Genomic DNA, 19,173 nt, shown 5'->3' on the forward strand with positions numbered 1-19,173 from the left:
TAAATATTTAATTATTTATTTTAAATGTTAGAAATTTGTTTCAACTAAATTTTAATTAATATTTTGATTATTAATATTTATTCATTATTTACATTTTTTATTTATCATTTCAATAATCATTTCAATAATCATTTTATTTATTATTTAAATGTTCATTATTTATTTTTGTGTATTTAGATTATTTATGTAATACAACGAAAAAAAATTGATGGAAGCCAGGCCATCATTTCTAGATGGTCTGGGTCATCTGTTAAGCAGATGGTCTGGGCCGCCTGTTAAACAGATGACCTAGACCGCTGGGCTGTCTGTTTAACAGGTGGCCCAGACCAGACGACTGGGGCGTCTGGCCGTCCTCTCTTCCCTTTCTTCTCCGATCTAGGTGTCGGAGATCTCCATTTCTTCCCAAAAACACCTACAAAAATGTCATTTTCAGTAATTTTACATAATCTACAAAGATATCTAGCATTATTTCCAAAAAGATTTCTTCCCCTTCTTTTTCAGGCGTCAATTTGAGAGTGATATTGAGTTTTCATTGTTTTTAAAGTTTTTACAGATTTTTCAAAATTTTTTTTTATTTTAAACAGTAGTCAACGACCATTTTGGAAAAGTGCCTTTTTTTGGTGGCTATCTGCCACCATTTCCTCCACAAAAAATTAGTTTTTAAACCATATCTAATCATACATTTCTTAATTATAATCACATAATCTCCAAAATATCAATTTTCAAGAGATATATTCTCAATTTTTTTTTATAACATCAAATAGGCCTGAATGACATCTGAGCAATATACAAATCGTTAAGATTAATCATTTACAAAAATCGTATCAGTTTCAACTCTAAACTTCAATATACTTGTTTCAGTACTTCTAACTTGAAAAGCTCTATTATCAAATAGATTTGTCCATAAACTTTTCAATTGTACTTAAATTAAAATATTATCTAAACAAGTAAAAGTTTTACAATCATGCTATAGTGATCGAAAAATGGTTGATAGAGGGGATGACCAACCCTCGCAATGACGGGGTCCACATTTTATTTTGGACTAGTTTATTCACGCGAGATTCACATGCATGTCAACTGTCTAATCATCCAATTTTGAGCAAAGTAGTTTAATTCAAAGTTTTATCTCAACAACTATAACATTGTATTATGATGTAGTTTATACTAATCATTTAGGTTATAAATATGTTAACAAATTGACAGTCACATGTAACATTGAATAATTAATTTCTTGATACTATTCTTAATTTCTGTTCGATAGAGATTTAAAGAGAATGAATTTTATGAAAATATTTTGTTAGAAAATACGTGATCATAAATTATAAGTAACTTATTTTATATTTATGTGTAAAAATTTTTAAAGAACGTGTAATTTAAAATAAGCGTGGAAAAAAAATTAAATTTTTGAAAAATGAGACTAAACAAGACCTTGCTTTTAGTGTTTAACATAAAAAAATAGGTTCAAAAGAAGTGGCGTTGAAGTGTAAAGATCCCAACAAAGACAAGTTGTGCACCCGCAGACACGTACACATGCGCCCACTTTCTTTTTGTTCCCCCAAATTTCCTCAATTTTTCCTCTCTCAAAATTTCGGGACCACCGACGACTACGCTGACCATATTCTCTCCGATCTCCGTCGTGCCGCCGAACCGCCTGCGGCCGTATATTCAGAATAGTTTAAGATGAAATTGAACATAAGTAGCCATTGCTGGATTTAAGCTCCGTGTTCTGAAAACTCTATTTTTGGTTACAGTTTCAACTACTTTTACCCTTCACTGCCGGTAATCTATTTTCCGGTGATTTTTCCATTAATTTATTCAGCTTGTTATGTTAATCAGCTGATTTTCTTCTATTCCGGGTCTTGGTCCTAAACCGGTGGTTGGCTACCATATTTGCAAGATTGACTAGTGGATATCTATAAAAAGGCATAGCATATAAAGAAATAATGTTTTACTAGTGCTCAAATTTGTTAATTTAAATGCCCTTTTAAATGTTTCTCTTTATAGCCGCACAGGAGAACAGAAATTGAAATTTTTTGTCATTCCATGCCATGTTATCCAGATAGCTTTAGACCATGAATGATTCCACAGCTTCCAAGGACTCTTCTTCTGGTAATCAAACTGCCCCTCCAAAATCAACTGCCAAGAAAACGCGAAATCTCCCCGGAATGCCAGGTATAATTATATACAAAAAGTTTAGTACCCGTTTTCCAATACTATTGAATTGAGTTAAGAAGAGTGTAATTTTGATTTTTAAGGAAAATTTTTCATGTAACTTCATTAGATCCCGAGGCGGAGGTGATTGCTTTGTCGCCAAATACTTTGTTGGCTACGAATCGGTTTGTGTGTGAAATTTGCAATAAAGGGTTTCAAAGAGATCAGAATTTGCAGCTTCATAGGAGGGGTCATAATTTGCCTTGGAAGCTTAGGCAGAGATCAAGTAAAGAAGTCAAGAAAAAAGTGTATGTGTGCCCCGAACCTGGCTGCATTCACCACAGTCCTTCACGGGCACTGGGCGATTTGACCGGGATCAAGAAGCATTTCTGCAGAAAACATGGTGAAAAGAAGTGGAAATGCGAGAAATGCTCAAAAAATTATGCCGTTCAATCTGATTGGAAGGCACACTCGAAGATATGTGGATCGAGAGAGTATAAATGTGATTGTGGGACTTTGTTTCTGAGGTTAAGAATTGATCTTTATGGTGGTTTCTGTGTAGCCTTTAGACGCCTCTTCTTTAATTGATTTTTGATAGTTGGAGTTGATTTTCCATGTGTTTGTTCTGCAGGAGGGATAGTTTCATTACACACAGGGCCTTTTGTGACGCATTATCGGGGGAGTGTGCAAAAAAGAATACAGCACTGGCACCTCCTAGTACTGATGAGGATCCGAAAATTCAAACTGTTATGCCATCACCAAGTCCACCAGCGGTGGCAGCACCATCATCACCGCCACTGGAACAACCACCGGCACCACCACCACCGCCTCCACTACAGGCTTCACCATCAGCTCCACCTTCCACTGCTGTCGTGTCCTCTGTTCTTCCTTTTCAAAATCTAGGTCCTTTGACCAAGAATTGGATTGTTATAGTTTCAGATTTGGGTTTTGTCCTATGTGTATTAGTTCCTCTTCAAAATCTTGGTGCTTTGACCAAAATGTTTTGTTCTTTTTCTGCCTTTTATCTTGGAGTTTAGTTGTTTCTTTGTCTTTTGGTGAATTGTTTTTATCTGCATATAGTGTTAGACTAACTGATCTGTGATTTGAACGTGCAAGAACAGTGTTATATATTTGAATAACTAAAAGTCCCCTGGATACAAACAAATAATATGTTACAATTACGAATTAAAATACATAAGCTATAATTGTGGTTTAGGCAAAAGCAAAGAAATCCAAAAGCTTAAAAAGTGAACTATTTTCTGATGATCTTTTAACTTCATATGAAGTCCTTGAACAAGAAAAGCTCAAGTTCCCTTGCTTGTTTAGTTCTTTCCAGTTTCAATAACTAAATCTTTTCTTCTTCATGTTGTTATATTTGCAGAGTTGCCTGAAAGCGCCAGTCACAATCTAACTACTGCACGAATTTTTGAGGAGGCGCCATCAGTATCCGACTCGCCTGCAAATTGTAGCAGCAACAGTCTTTCCAGCAGCAATGGTAGTACAAGCAGTAATGTTCTTGCCAGCTTATTTGCTTCATCAACTTCTTCCAGAAGTTTACAACCTCAAGCACCCAGATTTCCCAATTTATTCGAATCTATGGCTCGTTCTAAGCAGACATCTGACATTGCACTCTGTACATCTTCAGAACCCATATCTCTCTGCCTTTCGATGAACCAAGGGCCATCAATTTTTAAAACAGCAGGGCAAGAGTGCATGCAGTATACTCCTCCGCCACAGCCTGCTATGTCTGCCACGGCATTGCTTCAAAAAGCTGCTCAGGTAGGGGTAGCTGCATCAAATGCATCAGTTCTGAGGGGGTTTGGATTAGTCTCTTCTTTGTCACCTTCAAGTGAACCCCAGAGATGGGGCAGGCAAGAGATTGAGTCCGAGGGTGCATCATTAGTTTCTGGTCTTGGACTCGGACTTGGACTGGCCTGTGATGGGGGATCTGCTTTGACAGAACTGATGTTGGGAACTCCATCGGTTTTCGGTCCGAAGCATGCTACTCTCGACCTTCTAGGATTAGGGATGGCTGCCAATGGCGGCTCTACTGGTGGGCTCTCTGCTATAATGAAATCCATCAATGAAGGCCTTGACGTTGCTGCAGCAGCGGCGGCATTTGGTGGTGCCGAATATTCTGGCCAAGACATGGGGAGAAGTTCATGACACGCGCATATCTTATTTTGTCGAGAGCGATAGCCAATACTTGTTAGTTTACACGGGATGGCTATATGTCATGCCTGCGCATAACATCATTGATTAAATGATGTGTAGGTAGCAACATTTGGTAGGCCATTGTATTAGTTCTCCGAAATGCACAGGTCAACAGTGGCAGAGAAGTGGTTGATCCTCTTCAATGCTGTCTGCTGCCTTCTGCTGGAAACGGTGACTGGAACTATGTATTCAGTAATTAAAGGTTCGAATACCCTTTCTTCTCATTATTTATCAAGTAGTTTGTTAGATTACATGAACGCTAGCCGGGAATGGTCCAAACTAGAAGTAGACACATGCTGCACTATTATATGGAGTGTGAATATTGATACATTGGATTTGAATTGCTTTGTGTTTATCAAATGCGAATGCGAGAGTAATAACATGAAGAGTTCAGACAATCTATATTCCAGCATTGATATTTTGTTATTGTGGCGAACCTTTGTTTCATATCTGGGAAGAATTTTTACTACTGTGTTCTTGTGGTTTTGCATCGTTTATAACTTCTGTTGCATTCTATTTTCTTGGACGTGTTTATGACAGCAGCAGCAGCAGGTTTGTTACTTACGGACTGTGTGGATAAAAATAGAGTTTGACCAACTCATAATGTGGGCAGGGCCATTCCTATTTCATGCTTTGAGGGCTTTGACCAACTTAAAATTAGATCACTCAGAATAACTTATTAATTTAGAAAATTTCTTAACGAAGGTTCCGTAGCTTTTAAAACAGTATAGATAAGTCCAAATCTTTTAAATCGTAGAAGATAAGTATCAAGCCTTTCAAAAATATGCGGTAGAAGGACCTTTTAACTAATGCTCTTTAGTTTATCGGGACAATTATTAAGACGTGTTAAATTATACATTAATTCTAGTAGAGTAATAATGTGTGAAATCGGTTTAAAGTTCAATGCTTATATGAAAGTAATCATTTGAAAAATGATTTACTTATAGAATGCATGGTAAAAAAGTAAAATGCATGGTAAAAAAGTAAGAAAAAATTATGATAAATGTCGATAATAATTTTTCTTTCTTTCGATCTTTTTATTTTTTTTATTTGAGAAAGTGTAACGAGAATATTATTCACTTTCAAACAATTATCTATCTTTCCTGAATCAAAAACCGGTCTAAGATAACATTTTCAAGAAACTCAATTTACAAAAAGTAAAATTAAAAGCAGAAGTTTATCAAACACGCCCCTTATTAATGACATGTCAAAAAATACTCTAATTTTTTTAATAGAGTGACAATGTGTGAACTCGTTTTAAAGTTTAACAAATATTTAAGTAAGAAACACTTCAATGATGTGAGCTAATCACTTTCAAACAAGGAAAGAGTGAGAAAAACTTTGATGATGTGACAATTATTAAGAAGTCAAGTTATACGCTAATTTCTTTATGAGTCGAGCTGGGGGTACAAAATCCCCTGTTCAGAGACCTCTTACAAAGGTCTCCACCATGTGGAGTCCGAATTTTTTTATTACATTGGGCCCTGCAGTGGAGCCGACCTTGTGTGAGAATCTGGTTTTATTCTGTAAAATTAATTATGTACAATCAAAATTATGCTTTCTCTATTGGCATGACCCTGTGTGAAGTCATTTTAAAGTTGAATAATTAAGAGACACTAATAATTAATGCTAGAAAAAAGTGAATTTAGATCTTTCTGTTGGAGCGATTGAGAATCTCGAGAACCTAAACAAAAATGAATAAGTGAGAGTACCTCAAGGAACCCCGTATTACTTGCACAAATGAAATGGTATCCCAGGCCTCTGCTATCTCTATTCACACGTTCTCCTTTAAAATTTGAATTTAAGTTCACGGAAATATATATTAGGATGTAAAAATAATTTTGAAAATATCAATTTACAAACAATTTTATATCATTAGTTTCAAGAAGAATATATAAAAGAACTCGTTAAAACTAGTTGAGAAAAGAAAAATGATCTCACGTGTTATTTTCTTAATTTCTTGTTTGATTAAACTAAAAGGTCGTTAAAAATTTAAGATAAATTTAATCCTGAATTTACAAATTTTATTAACTTTTTAATAATATTTCCGCTAAAAAAGTTAATTGAAATTAATTTTTTTTATCGTTATTTTACTATTACAATCGTTATTTTTGAATTCTTCTCTTACAGATAGGATCCACTTTATCTGTAACGGTCAAAAAATCAATTATTAAAATCTCTATCAAACAAGCACCAAATATATTGATGTAAATATGATTTTTAACAAAATCATAAGTTAAACTTCGGCACTACAGCATCCCGATGCACAAGCAAACTGGGCATTTTTTCTACTCTATATTCTACCTATTTTCACCATGGAATCTTGCTACATGTACACTATTGTGTATATTTTAATTTACACTTTATCATGTGATATTATTCTATTGGACAGTTTAAATTTCAAATGATTTTTCATTCTATTGATACTTGACAATATTAATAATGCAAATGTCAACCAAAATCAAAGTGTCAAGTATATAAATAGCAAAGTCCTTCACCATAAACAATGACAATAACTGAATTTTCCGCTTCTGCCAAAAATCTTGCTACCGTCTTATAGATTAGTCTATTTATCCATTGAAGCAGCGGGGCCTCCGGTTCAGGTTGTAAGGATTTTTAATCAATAAATGGGCTTATATGTGTGAATAATTGTATATTAAATTAAAGGCTATCAAATTCGGTTGAGCTCATTTAAAGTGATCTAATAAGGTTTCGATTTGGGTCGTTATGCATCCAATTAAAGTGTGGGTTTACAAATATGTAGAGACCGGGCCCAAGTTCCTAATTTCATGATGGGCCAAATTAGGTCAAAGGACGTCGTTATATAAATAAAGTTATAGTCCCCAGATCACACTACGTATTATTCATTCTCTTCTGCATCTCAGGAAGTTTCGTGTAGATTTGAAAGACTATATCGCATGATTCAATTATTGCAAATAACCATGTCTGATTCAGGTATGCTTCCGCCATAATTTATGTATTTCTTGATGATTTAACATGAAAGATCCGGTGGTTTAAGATAATAAATTATCCTACAAGTGGTATCAGAGTATTTTCATGTTAAATCATTGAAAATCGAATATTTTATTTGGTTCTTGCAATAATCTTTTAAGTTTTCAAATTTGACAATTTTGGGATCTATATGTTATTGAGTTTGAAAACTATTTGGTATATAATTCTTGGTCATATTCCTGAATCTAGATTGAAGTCTTTGAAATTTCAGATTATAATTTTTTTTGCTACAGATTTTTGGGCTTTAAAAAAAATAAAAAAATAAATTTCGACGACTGGCACGACTGCAAAGATGCAGCAGCGTTGGATGTTTGCGACAGTGCTGCAGCGCGCCTCGCGCTGCTGCAAGCGGCGTCGGTCCATGCCGGCGCTGCTACTTCGGCCACCTAAGAAGGAAGTAGAAGAAAGAAATTTTTTAGGGTTTTTTCAGATTTCTTCTATGAATTTGGGGTGGGGCTTGTTGTCAAAATTGGATAAGTTGGGGCCCCTACTTGCAATTAGGGTTAGTGTTATAAAATTAAGGTTTCAGTCCCTAACATTTAAGGTATATTCCAGTTTGGGCCTTTAAATTTTGGATTTAATAATTCAAGCCTAAGGTTTAAAAATTAATTAATTCAGGCCATTAAAGTTCTGAATTTTATAATTAAAGCCCTCAATCTTTAATTATTGATTCAAATTGGCCCCCAAAGTTTATAATTAATTCAAATTGACCCCAAAGTTTCAAATCTTCAAAAATTGATCCCTAAAGTTTTGATTGGTCAATTTTTTGGCCCCTCAAGTTTTAAATTTGTTCTAATTGATCCTCTAAAGTTTTGAATTAATTATTTATGGTCCCTAAAGTTTTAAGTTTATTAATTTCAACCCCTAAAGTTTGGAGTTAATTAATTTTGCCCCCTTAAAGTTTTGAATTATTAATCCTAAGGCCCCTAAAGTTTAAAACTAAACAAAATATGCAAATTGGTGATTCTCTTTTTCAAATTTTGGTACTAAAGACTCTTTTAAGAGATATAACGTTCGAAAGTTAGTTAGTTGAAGCATCATGTTGCCGAAGCAACATGTTGCCAAAGCAACATCTCTTGTGGAAATTAATTAATTTAAAATATTAAAAGGTGTTTGTGCATGTGTTATTCACGAAAATATTGGTCGGCCCAAAGGAAGGTCAATATTTAGTCGAACATACGTGCACCTGTGATGATAAACATGTGACGATTATTTGGTTTAATGTGTGATCAATAAATCGGTCCAAAGAAAGGTTTATTNTTCATGTGAGCTATTCATAATAATCGTTCTCTAATTCAGTTTCAGATTCTACTGCTAATATCTCTGCTAGCATCAATTTAATTCCAATGCTAAATGACACAAACTTCAGGGCATGGCAAGAGAACGTGATGATTGTTCTCGGAGTCATGGACCTAGACCTTGCTTTACGGGTCAATCAACCTGCTACACTTACTGATAAGAGCACCTCTGATGACAAGAGGAAGATGGAAAAATGGGAACGATCAAACCGCATAAGCTTAATGGTCATGGAGCGTGCTATTCCAAAAGCATTCCGGGGCACTATGTCCGATTAGGTGACTACGGCTAAGGGTTTCCTTGATGATCTTCAGAAGAGGTTTGCCAAGAATGAAAAGGCTGAAACAATTACACTTTTGACAAACCTTGTCTCAATGAGGTATAAAGGGAAAGGAAACATTTGGGAGTACATTATGGAAATATCTCACATTGCTTCAAAACTAAAGGCACTTAAGTTGGATTTATCTGAAAACTTGTTGGTACACTTGGTTCTGATATCCCTTCTGGCACACTTCAGTTAATTCAAGGTGAGCTACAACTGTCAAAAGGACTCATGGTCCCTTAATGAGCTCATCTCACACTGTGTCCAGGAAGAGGAAAGATTGAAACATGAGAAGACAGAAAGTTTTCATTTAACCACCACCTCTAAGGACGAAAGAAACAAGAAAATGAAGATTAATAAAGAAGATGTGGGTACAGCACCGCAAAAGAAACAGCATAAGAAACCAACTGAAGGTGATTGTTTCTTCTGTGGAGTTACAGGTCATAAGAAGAAGAATTGCATCAATTACCACGCATGGCGTGTAAAGAAATGTATTCTTTTTCATTTGGTTTGTTCTGAGGTTAATTTAACTTCGGTACCTAGACATACATGGTGGATAGGTTCTGGTGCAACAACTCACATCATTATGTCTATGCAGGGTTACCTGAGTTGCCGAAAACCAAGTGATGGTGAAAGATACATCTATGCTGGCGACGGCAAGAAGGTGGAAGTAGAGGCAATAGGAAAATTTAGATTATTATTAAAGACTGGATTTTATTTGGATCTTGTTAAGACATTTATTGTACCATCTTTTAGACGAAATTTAATTTCTATCTCTATTTTGGACAAATTTGGTTATTCTTGTTCATTTGGAAATGAAATTTTTAGTTTGCTTCATGATTCAAAATTGGTTGGTTCCGGTTCTTTATCAGGTTACGATAATTTTTATTCAATTGATACAATTGCTTCTTATAATGAATTCTTGCATATGAGTACTCGAAGTGTAAAGTGAAAATTAATCAGCCAGAATTCTGCCTCGTTGTGGCATAAGAGATTAGGTCATGACTCCAGGAGAATTGAGAGACTTGCTTTACCCTCTTGACTTCACAGATTATGATTTTTGTGTCAACTATATAAAGGAAAAACAAACCAATAAAAGGAGATTTCAAGCCAATAGGACATTAGACGTCTTAGAACTTATATATACAGACATTTGTGGACCATTCTCTACGGGTTCTTGGAATGGTCAACAATATTTTATAACGTTCATAGATGACTTTTCAAGATATGACTACATGTATCTTATTCATGAAAAATCACGGTCACTGGATGTGTTCAAAACTATAAAGCAAAAGTTGAGAACCAACTCAGCAAAAGGATTAAAAGCGTCAAATCTGACCGTGGTGGTGAATACTAGGCAGATATGACGGTTCAGGTGAATAGTGTCCAGGACCATTTGCTAAATTCCTAGAGGAATGTGATATCGTCCTATAGTACACTATGCAAGGTTCGCCCACTATGAATGGTGTTGTTGAGAGACGAAACAGAACACTTAAGGACATGGTAAGGAGTATGATTAGTCATTCTACCTTACCAGAATCTCTCTGGGATGAAGCATTAAAGATCACAGCGTATATACTCAATAGAGTTCCAACTAAGGCCACTGATAAAACCCCATATGAGCTTTGGATGGGCAAGAAGCCTAGTTTGTAGCATATACATATTTGGGGGTATCCAGCTGAGGCATGGCCCTATAAGCCAAATGAAAAGAAACTGGACGCAAGGACCATTAGTTGCTACTTTATTGGATATTCTGAAAGATCCAGGGGTTACAAGTTTTATGATCCCACAACTAAAGCAATGAAGAGATAAAGTCCATGAAGGACAATGACGTATGGGACCTTGTTCCATTACCTGAAGGCGCAAAATCCATTGGTTGCAAATGGATATTTAAGACCAAGAGGGATTCGAAGGGTGATGTAGAGAAGTATAAGGCTCGTCTTGTTACAAAGGGTTTTACATAGAAAGAAGGCATCGGTTATGAAGTTTCTCTCCGGTTTCTTCGAAAGACTCTTTCAGGAATATAATGGCATTGGTAGCGCATTTCGATCTTGAACTACATCAAATGGATGTTAAGACAGCGTTTCTCAATGATGACATTGATAAAATAATTTATATGGTACAACCAGAAAACTTTATATCAGACGATGCAAAGCAAATGGTTTGTAAATTAAAGAAATCCATCTATGGACTTAAACAGACGTTTCGTCAATGGTATTACAAATTTCATCAAATAATCATCTCATTTAGTTTTGAGATGAATTTGGTCAATGATTGTATATACCACAAGTTCAGTGGGAGCAAGTGTATCTTCCTTGTTTTATATGTCGATGACCTATTGCTTGCCAGCAACGATATAGGCTTATTGCACGAAACCAAGAGATTTCTAGCAAAGAATTTTGAGATAAAAGATCTTGGTGACGCCTTTTTGTATTAGGAATTCAGATACACTGAGGTCGTTCTCGGAGTATTCTTGGATATCACAAAAGAGCTATATCGAAAAAGTACTTAAAAGATATGGCATGCAAGATTGTAAACCAGGTGACACCCCTGTGGCTAAAGGAGACAAGTTCAGCTTAAGTCAGTGCCCTAAAAATGACTTGGAAATTAAAGAAATACAGAAGATTCCTTATTCCTCAGCTATAAGGAGTCTAATGTGTGCTCAGGTTTGTGCGCGTTCGGGTATAGCGTACATTGTTGGGATGCTAGGGAGATATTTAAGTAAATCAGAAATTGATCATTGGAAAGCAGCCAAACGGGTCATGCGGTATTTACAGAGAACAAAAGACTACATGCTTACATACAGGAGATCGGATCAGTTGGAGATCATAGGTTATTCTAATTTCGATTTTGCAGGATGCCAAGATAATAGGAGATCCACTTCAGACTATATTTACCTGCTTGCTGGAGGTGCTATTTCCTAGAAGAGTGCTAAGCAGATACTCATAGCTACTTCCACTATGGAAGCGGAGTTTATAGCGTATTATGAGACATCAAATCATGGAATATGGCTGTGTAATTTTTTGATTGGGCTACGCATTGTGGGCAATATAGAAACACTGTTCAAAATATTTTGTGACAATAAATTAGCAGTGCTATATTTCAATAACAACAAGAGCTCGACAAAGTCAAAACATATAGAGATCAAGTTCTTAACTATTAAAGAAAGAGTTCAGAGTGAACGGGTGTTAATAGAGCATATTGGGACAAACTCTATGGTTACGGATCCGCTTAATAAGGGATTAATACCCAAGGTCTTTCATGAGCACACTGCTCATATGGGTGTAATGTCTTTTGAAGATATCTAGTTTCAGTGGGAGTTTGTACTTTTGCTTTTCATATTTGACACATGTAATGTAATTTTAAATACGGTTTAAGGTTAAAGTTATTTTCGATTATAAAGTTATTTAGTTTATTATCTCTGAACTTGTTTAAAATGATCTCACTAAGATATTAAGGTGGACCAGTTGGAAATAGGCATGTTACAGATCACATCACATGTAATTTTCATGCTATACATCCATACTTGATCTATGTCATTTAGTTATATCGATATACGTGACCATTGATGCGTTTAGCTACAATGAAGGTAGCAAAAGTCGCTTTGATCCTATGTTGATATGATTGATGGACGGAATTGTTTGGGGATGCATTCAGTAATGATAGCAAAATTCTAAGTATTTATAAGGCTATATTTAATTCACAATTATAAGGTTACACATATGGCCCAAGCGGAAGATTGTAAGGATTTTTAATCAATAGATAGGCTTATATGTGTGAATAATTGTGTATTAAATTAAAGGCTATCAAATTCGGTTGAACCCATGTCAAGTTATCTAATAAGGCTTCGATTTTGGTTTATGCATCCAATTAAAGTGTGGGTTTATAAAGGTGTAGAGACCGGGCCCAAGTCCCTACTTCCATGATGGGTCGAATTAGGTCAAAGGATAAATACGGTTATGGTCCCCAGATCACACTACGTATTATTCATTCTCTTCTGCATCCCATCACAGAGAGAAAAAAGAAGGTTGTATATAAATTTGGAAGACTATACCACATGATTCAATTATTGCAAATAATCATGTCTGATTCAGGTATGCTTCCGCCATAATTTATGTATTTCTTGATGATTTAACATGAAAGATTCGGTGATTTAAGATAATAAATTATCCTATACAGGTATCTTTAGATTTACTCTACCCATTTCCCCTTTCTTTTGTGTTTTATGGAAGATTTCCTCTCTCAAAATTTTCTCTTCGCTCCCCGGTATTCTTTACTTGTTTCTTCACGTATATGTAAATGTAATGTTTCACTTTTATGGATTTTAATAGCCCATTTTGACTTTTATTTTCAGATGTCAAGGTTTTGATTAATTTGGCGGCACTGTTATTTGTTACCCAGGGCTTTATTGTGATTTTTAAGCAGTATGAACGGTTGGTTTATGGAGTTTGTTTGGAGTTTTTCGAAATTAGGCTGAATTGGTTTTCGTAATCTACGTGTTCAGAAAATTCCTTCTAGGTTACAATCAAATCTGAATACTGCTTTTGGTTTTGGTTTTCAAAGGGCCGTGATATTAAGAAAATCTCAATCCTCCTATTTAATTAAAGCTTGTTTTCCTAGGAAAAATTCTAGGGTTGTTGTACTCGGCTCAACTTGTGAAGCATTGAATTATTCAAGTGTTCGATGTAATAGAATAGCCACGACAGTTTTTGGTACTACAATTGCTGTAGGAGATCTTGTTGTCGATACTTTAGTCTTAGGTTGTGGAAATGCCTCAACTTTTGCGAAGCCCAGTGGTGTCTATTTTAGTGATAGGAACAGTAAGAATTGTCGGAAGGCTAGAGTGAGTTTGAGAAATGGAGCAGCTAATGGCCTTAAGGGAGTCCAAGTATATTTTATGTTTGATCTTACGGAAAGGTCTTACATATCTAATCTGCCTCTTGGAACACGGCAAAATAATCATTGTACATTCTCACCTTCATGTTACTCTGATGGGATTATGTCTAATTTGTCAATTGATGGATCTTCATGTATTGATGAGCTTAGAAGTCTAGCAATTTCAGATGAGAGGTCTATTTGCAGCTCTTAATTGAGTCTGAATTTGTTAAAGACTGATTTTAAGTCCTAGCTAAAATATTGGCATATATATGTGATCGTACTGTAATATTGCTGGATGAATTGAATAATTACTGCTTTAAAGTTTTGCATTGTTACTGAATGCTTAGTTTTGTTCTTGTACAAACTTAAAATAGAGAAGAACTTATCTTTTAATTGCAAAGGTGCCATTATGAAATTTATTGCTGCTAGAGTCTACTCCAAATGTCTTTTTTGGCCTAAATATGACTTTCTTTTAGTTTTTCAGTTAGCATGAGGTCGTGCCAGATTGAATTTTTACTTGATTAGAATATGAACTTCAGACAGTAATCTATAATGAGGTTATATTTATCTGTTGTTGTTCCAGAATCCTTGGTGAATGGGTTCTAAAACTACTTTTCGGAGCATGTTACATGCCTCATTCTGCTAAAGAAGAAACTGGTGGGGAAGATGCTCATTTTATATATGTGGATGAGCAAGCAATTGGAGTTGCCGAAGGAGTTGATGGTTGGGCACATGTTGGTATTAATGCTGGAGAATATGCTCGTGAGCTCATGACTAATTCAGTGCCGGCAATTCGAGATGAACCTAATGGTGATATTGACCCGTTGCAGGTATTAGAAAAGGTGCAAGCAAAGACTAAAGCCATGGGTTCCTCAACAGCATGCATTATTGCCCTTAAAAATCAGGTTGATGAATTCTGTACCTTGGCTCTACATGTTTCAATCTTGACCTCGTACTTCTTAATATTTTATCTTATACGACTGTCCTCAGAAATTAATGAGAAAATTATAGGGCAAATAAGTAGAAGTTTGAGATCCCAAAAACAAGAAGAAAAATTGGTATGACTTTGCTTGGATTGTTATCATGTAATATACATGTGTAAACAACGTTCTTTTCAGAGTTCTATTGCCATTTGCATGATCATAATGTAAATGATAAAGGGTTGGATCCTAAAGGAGGTTACTCGCCTTTTTGATGAAAGATGAATTGTAATTTATTTCTTGATATACATACAGTGAAAGAGGTTACAATTTATAGTGTACAGGGATTGGTAAATAAGGAAAAAATCTACTCTCCTAAAACAAGAAAGAAATCAATACATATTCTACATCACACCAATTATGGAATGTAAATATTCTATAATCAATTTGGTTCCTATCTTTATTTGATATGATCTAGTTTCCACACCCCCCTCAAGTTGGATCAAAGATGTTAATCATGTCCAACTTGCATATAAAATTATTGAAGCTTGGTTGGGGTAGTCCCTTAGTAAAGATATTTGCAATTTGCTCTTGTGTAGGAACATAAGTCATGCAAATGGTTCCTTTCTCAACTTTCTCCTTTATGAAGTGTTTGTCAACTTCTATACGCTTAGTACAATCATGTTGGACTGGATTAAGTGAGATATTGATTGTTGCCTTGTTATCACAAAAGACTTTGATGGGAAATTTTGCTTTGTCATGCAATTCTTCTGGGAGCTTTCTCAGCCACAGCCCTTCACATATTCCTTGTGCTACGGCTCTAAATTCAGCTTTAGCGCTACTTCTGGCAACCACATTTTGTTTCTTACTCCTCCAAGTTACAAGATTTCCCCACATATAGGTGCAATAGCCAGTATTTGATCTTCTATCTTCTATTGAACCTGCCCAATCTGCATCTGTAAAGGTTTCAATCTCTTTTTTTCACTTTTTTTGAAGAACAGTCCCTTAAGGTATCTCAGTATCTTATACACTGCTTTCAGGTGACTTTCCTTTGGTGTCTGCATATGTTGACTTACACGGCTCACTGCAAATGCAATATTAGGTCTAGTGTGTGATAAGCATATTAACTTTTCGAGCATTCTTTGGTATCCATCTCTTTCCACTTCCTTTCAATCCTCTTTAGGTTTTTTTCCTGCTTCGATAGGTGTATCACTCGATTTACAATGTAGCGTCCTTGTTCTGGTTAAGAGATCAATGACTTTTTCGTTGTGAAACAATAATTCCACCTTTTGATCTTGCCACCTTCATTCCCATGAAATCTCACATTTGTCCCAAATCCTTCACCTCGAATTCGGTGGCAAGGCATTTCTTTAGTCTTTCAGTCTCCGCTACATTGTCACGTTAGAACAATATCATCAACATATACAATTAAGATTGTCTTTGTTAAAACATAGTATGATCTGACTGTTATTGTTGATATCCTTGACCTTTTAGCACATTTGCGAATCTGTCAAACCATGTCCTTGGTAACTGTTTTAGTCCGTATAGAGACTTCTTGAGTTTGCATACTTTATTTACTTCATCAACTCTACTGAACCTAGGTGGTAAAGTCATGAAAACTTCCTCATCTAATTCTCCGTTCAAAAAGACATTTTTAATGTCAAGTTGTAGTGGCCAATCTAAGTTGGCTGCTAAGGATAGAAGAACCCAGATTGTATTCAATTTCGCTGCTGGTGCAAACGTTTCTGTGTAGTCAATGCCATAGGTTTGTGTGTATCCTTTTTGCAACAAATCAAGCTTTGTACCATTCTATCGTCCCATCAGCTCTGTATTTCAAATTGAAGACCCATTTGTACCCAACTAGTTTCTTTCCTTTCAGTAGGTTTAATACCTCCCAAGTCTCATTTTTTTCTAGTGCCCTCATCTCCTCCAATATAGCTTCCCTCCATTTAGGAACTTTCAAGGCTTCTCCAATATTTCTCAGGATCTTTGTGTTGTTAAGATGAGATGTAAAATGATGAAATCTAGTAGATAAAGCATTATAATTATAAATTTTGAAAATAGGGTAGAGAGTACATAATCGAGTAGGTTTTCTGAGAGCAATGGGTAAGTCAGGAATATCTTAAGCTTTTTGAGGAGCCATCATCGGTTCTGACTCTTTTGGTGCCTCAGATGTAATGGTTTCTTTTTACTTTGATTTTGGCTTTCGTGAGTAAACTAGTAAGTCTTTATTACTTTGTTTTTCCACATCTCTCCCTGGCTGTAAGTTGTCCTCTGTTAATGGCATACTAAATGGTGATATAGGGCTGTTGGTAAATGTAGGTTCGAGAAAATTGAGGTCAATGTCTAGGGACCGATCTTCATGTAGTGTCTCCTCCTGAAGAGAGGTTTCTGGGATATACAGGGTCGTTGCGAAGAAGATGACATCAAGACTCTCAAATTTTTTTTCGTGGAGGGATCATAGCATTTGTAACCCTTTTAAGTAAGGGAATATCCGATCAGAACACATTTAACTGCTCGAGGATCCAGTTTACCTTGGCGATGAGAATGAATATGAATGAAAGCAGTACATCCAAGCACCCGTAAGGGTAGGTTGGCGTTGAAGCCAGAGGTAGGAAACAATGTTTGAATTTTTTGGAGGGAGATTCGAAGTTTAAGGCATGACTCGGCATTCTATTGATTAGATAGGTGGATGTCCGGATTGCATCCCCCAGAACATTTTTGGCATATTAGAAGTGAACATCAATGCAAGAGCAACTTCTAGAATGTGTCTATTCTTGCGTTTGACAATCCAATTTTGTTGGAAGGAATCAACGCAAAAGCTTTGATGAATTATTCCATGTAATTGGAGAAAATTACCCATAGTGGTATTGAAGTATTCAGTGTCATTATCCGTACGTAAAATTTGAATTTGTGTTTGGATCATGGAGTAAAAGTTGATGAATACAGAGCAAATATCTGATTTATCTTTTAGTAGGTATACCCGTGATTGTAAATGAACACCACAAACCACTTTGCATGAGTCCAAATGGGAATTCGTGAGGGACCCCATAAGTCGCTATATATCATAGTAAATGGCTTGAATGGTTTGTATGTGGAGGTTGGGAATGATGTACGTTGATGTTTTGCAAACTCACATATTTCACGTTGAATATCAATGGAATTTTTATTCATAGAAATTGATGAGAGAGCATGTTTTAGGTACTGAAAGTTTGGATGACTCATTCTAAAATATCATAACAAAATATCACTATCACTAGAGACAGATGTAGAATTACAAATGGTAACTTGACTTTGTTTACCCACATTTATCTCATCAAAGTAATAGAGTCCTTCACTTTTCTTAACACTGCCAATTGTTTTTCCCAATGATAGGTATTGAAAACCCCAATAAAATGAGAAAAATTTAGTAGAACAATTTGAGGTTTTTGTCAATTAGCTTATGGATAGTAAATTACACGACAACTTTGGAAAGTGAAGGACATATTCTAAAGTTGTAGAGTTAGAAATTTTTATACTTCCTTTTCTTGCAACCAAAGACAATGAGCCATCTGCAATTTTAACTTTCAGATTGCTAGCATAGGTAGAGTATGTAGTGAACACTTGGTAGAAATTTGTCATATGGTCTGAAGCTCCTAAGTCAATAATCCAGAGAATTTTAGATTGAGTAATAGACTGTAACTAGCTTAAAAAATTACCTCTGTGGGCTAATGAGTTAAGAGGGATTTTTTGTGGATGTTTGACTTGATGATTGGAGGCTAGAAAACATTTTGTATAGTTGCTCCATTTGTTCAGTATTGAATGCACCACTTGACTCAGTCTTTCCCATTTGGTAATCAACAGATGCTTGATACCCACGATTTTTATTATTTTGTTTCGATTTCCCGTGTAAATCCCAACAAATATCCTTTTTGTGTCCTGGTTTTCGACAATGCTCACACCACGGCTAACCTCGTTGTTTTGGACCTGGCCCAGTTGTGCCTCCCTTAGAATATAGGCCCATCATCCAAGGTCCATTATTTAACTTATTTGGTCCAATATTCAAGCCCATTCAATTATTAAACCCAGCTGGTCCATTTGCCACTAGTTGGCCCAACAGTAGGTCTACTGCCTTCTTTATTCTTCAACCCATATCCAGACAACTCAAGTTTGTTGGAAATTAGTCCCGACACTTCCAAGTTCCATCGCCGATGCATTGGACTCGCTCAGGATGATCTTCTATCGGTCTTCTTCCCGTCTCACCTCCGAAAAGACTTCCCTCAGCGAGGGAAGGGGATGTTGGCCAAGTATCAGACTGCGAACCTCACCGAGGTCGCGATGAAGACCTGCGAGCAACTCGAACACCCTGTCGATTTCCAGCTTCTTTGTGTACAGCACGCT

At 35.8% G+C, this 19,173-nt stretch overlaps 2 protein-coding genes across 11 annotated transcripts; both read left to right on the forward strand.

Annotated features, from left to right (window-relative positions):
- The first annotated feature begins 1,491 nt into the window (after nucleotides 1-1,491).
- Nucleotides 1,492-4,777, forward strand: LOC111379176 (protein indeterminate-domain 1-like). 3 transcript variants are annotated; one of them, XM_023002511.1, is made up of 5 exons: nucleotides 1,492-1,794; nucleotides 2,060-2,172; nucleotides 2,282-2,678; nucleotides 2,783-3,054; nucleotides 3,533-4,777. In XM_023002511.1, exons 2-5 carry the CDS (start codon nucleotides 2,073-2,075, stop codon nucleotides 4,315-4,317), a joined length of 1,554 nt encoding a protein of 517 aa, XP_022858279.1. In that variant the 5' UTR covers nucleotides 1,492-1,794; nucleotides 2,060-2,072; the 3' UTR covers nucleotides 4,318-4,777. The 3 variants fall into 3 exon arrangements, with proteins under 3 accessions (XP_022858279.1, XP_022858278.1, XP_022858277.1); XM_023002510.1 differs by having other exon boundaries at nucleotides 1,492-1,779; nucleotides 2,013-2,172; XM_023002509.1 differs by having other exon boundaries at nucleotides 1,492-1,779.
- An 8,401-nt stretch (nucleotides 4,778-13,178) lies between these two features.
- Nucleotides 13,179-19,167, forward strand: LOC111379177 (probable protein phosphatase 2C 55). 8 transcript variants are annotated; one of them, XR_002700009.1, is made up of 4 exons: nucleotides 13,179-13,261; nucleotides 13,350-13,959; nucleotides 14,457-14,778; nucleotides 15,393-19,167. XR_002700009.1 is itself a non-coding variant. In XM_023002516.1 (3 exons), exons 1-3 carry the CDS (start codon nucleotides 13,995-13,997, stop codon nucleotides 15,438-15,440), a joined length of 441 nt encoding a protein of 146 aa, XP_022858284.1. In that variant the 5' UTR covers nucleotides 13,966-13,994; the 3' UTR covers nucleotides 15,441-19,167. The 8 variants fall into 8 exon arrangements, 6 of the variants coding, with proteins under 6 accessions (XP_022858282.1, XP_022858285.1, XP_022858284.1 ...); XR_002700008.1 differs by lacking the exon at nucleotides 13,179-13,261 and having other exon boundaries at nucleotides 13,303-13,959; XM_023002516.1 differs by lacking the exons at nucleotides 13,179-13,261; nucleotides 13,350-13,959 and adding an exon at nucleotides 13,966-14,065.
- Nucleotides 19,168-19,173: the final 6 nt, after the last annotated feature.

The sequence above is a fragment of the Olea europaea genome, unplaced genomic scaffold (genome assembly GCF_002742605.1).
Source record: "Olea europaea var. sylvestris unplaced genomic scaffold, O_europaea_v1 scaffold1941, whole genome shotgun sequence".
In the NCBI taxonomy this organism is placed as follows: domain Eukaryota; kingdom Viridiplantae; phylum Streptophyta; class Magnoliopsida; order Lamiales; family Oleaceae; genus Olea; species Olea europaea.

What these genes read in the sequence shown, in the direction of transcription:
- LOC111379176 (XM_023002511.1), top strand. Translation starts at nt 2,073, where the DNA reads ATGAATGATTCCACAGCTTCCAAGGACTCTTCTTCTGGTAATCAAACT. An exon ending in TGTGGGACTTTGTTTCTGAG is followed by an intron (nt 2,679 to 2,782) that starts GTTAAGAATTGA and finishes TTTGTTCTGCAG; the next exon opens with GAGGGATAGTTTCATTACAC. An exon ending in TCTTCCTTTTCAAAATCTAG is followed by an intron (nt 3,055 to 3,532) that starts GTCCTTTGACCA and finishes TTATATTTGCAG; the next exon opens with AGTTGCCTGAAAGCGCCAGT.
- LOC111379177 (XM_023002512.1), top strand. Translation starts at nt 13,995, where the DNA reads ATGTCTAATTTGTCAATTGATGGATCTTCATGTATTGATGAGCTTAGA. An exon ending in CTAGCAATTTCAGATGAGAG is followed by an intron (nt 14,066 to 14,456) that starts GTCTATTTGCAG and finishes TTGTTGTTCCAG; the next exon opens with AATCCTTGGTGAATGGGTTC.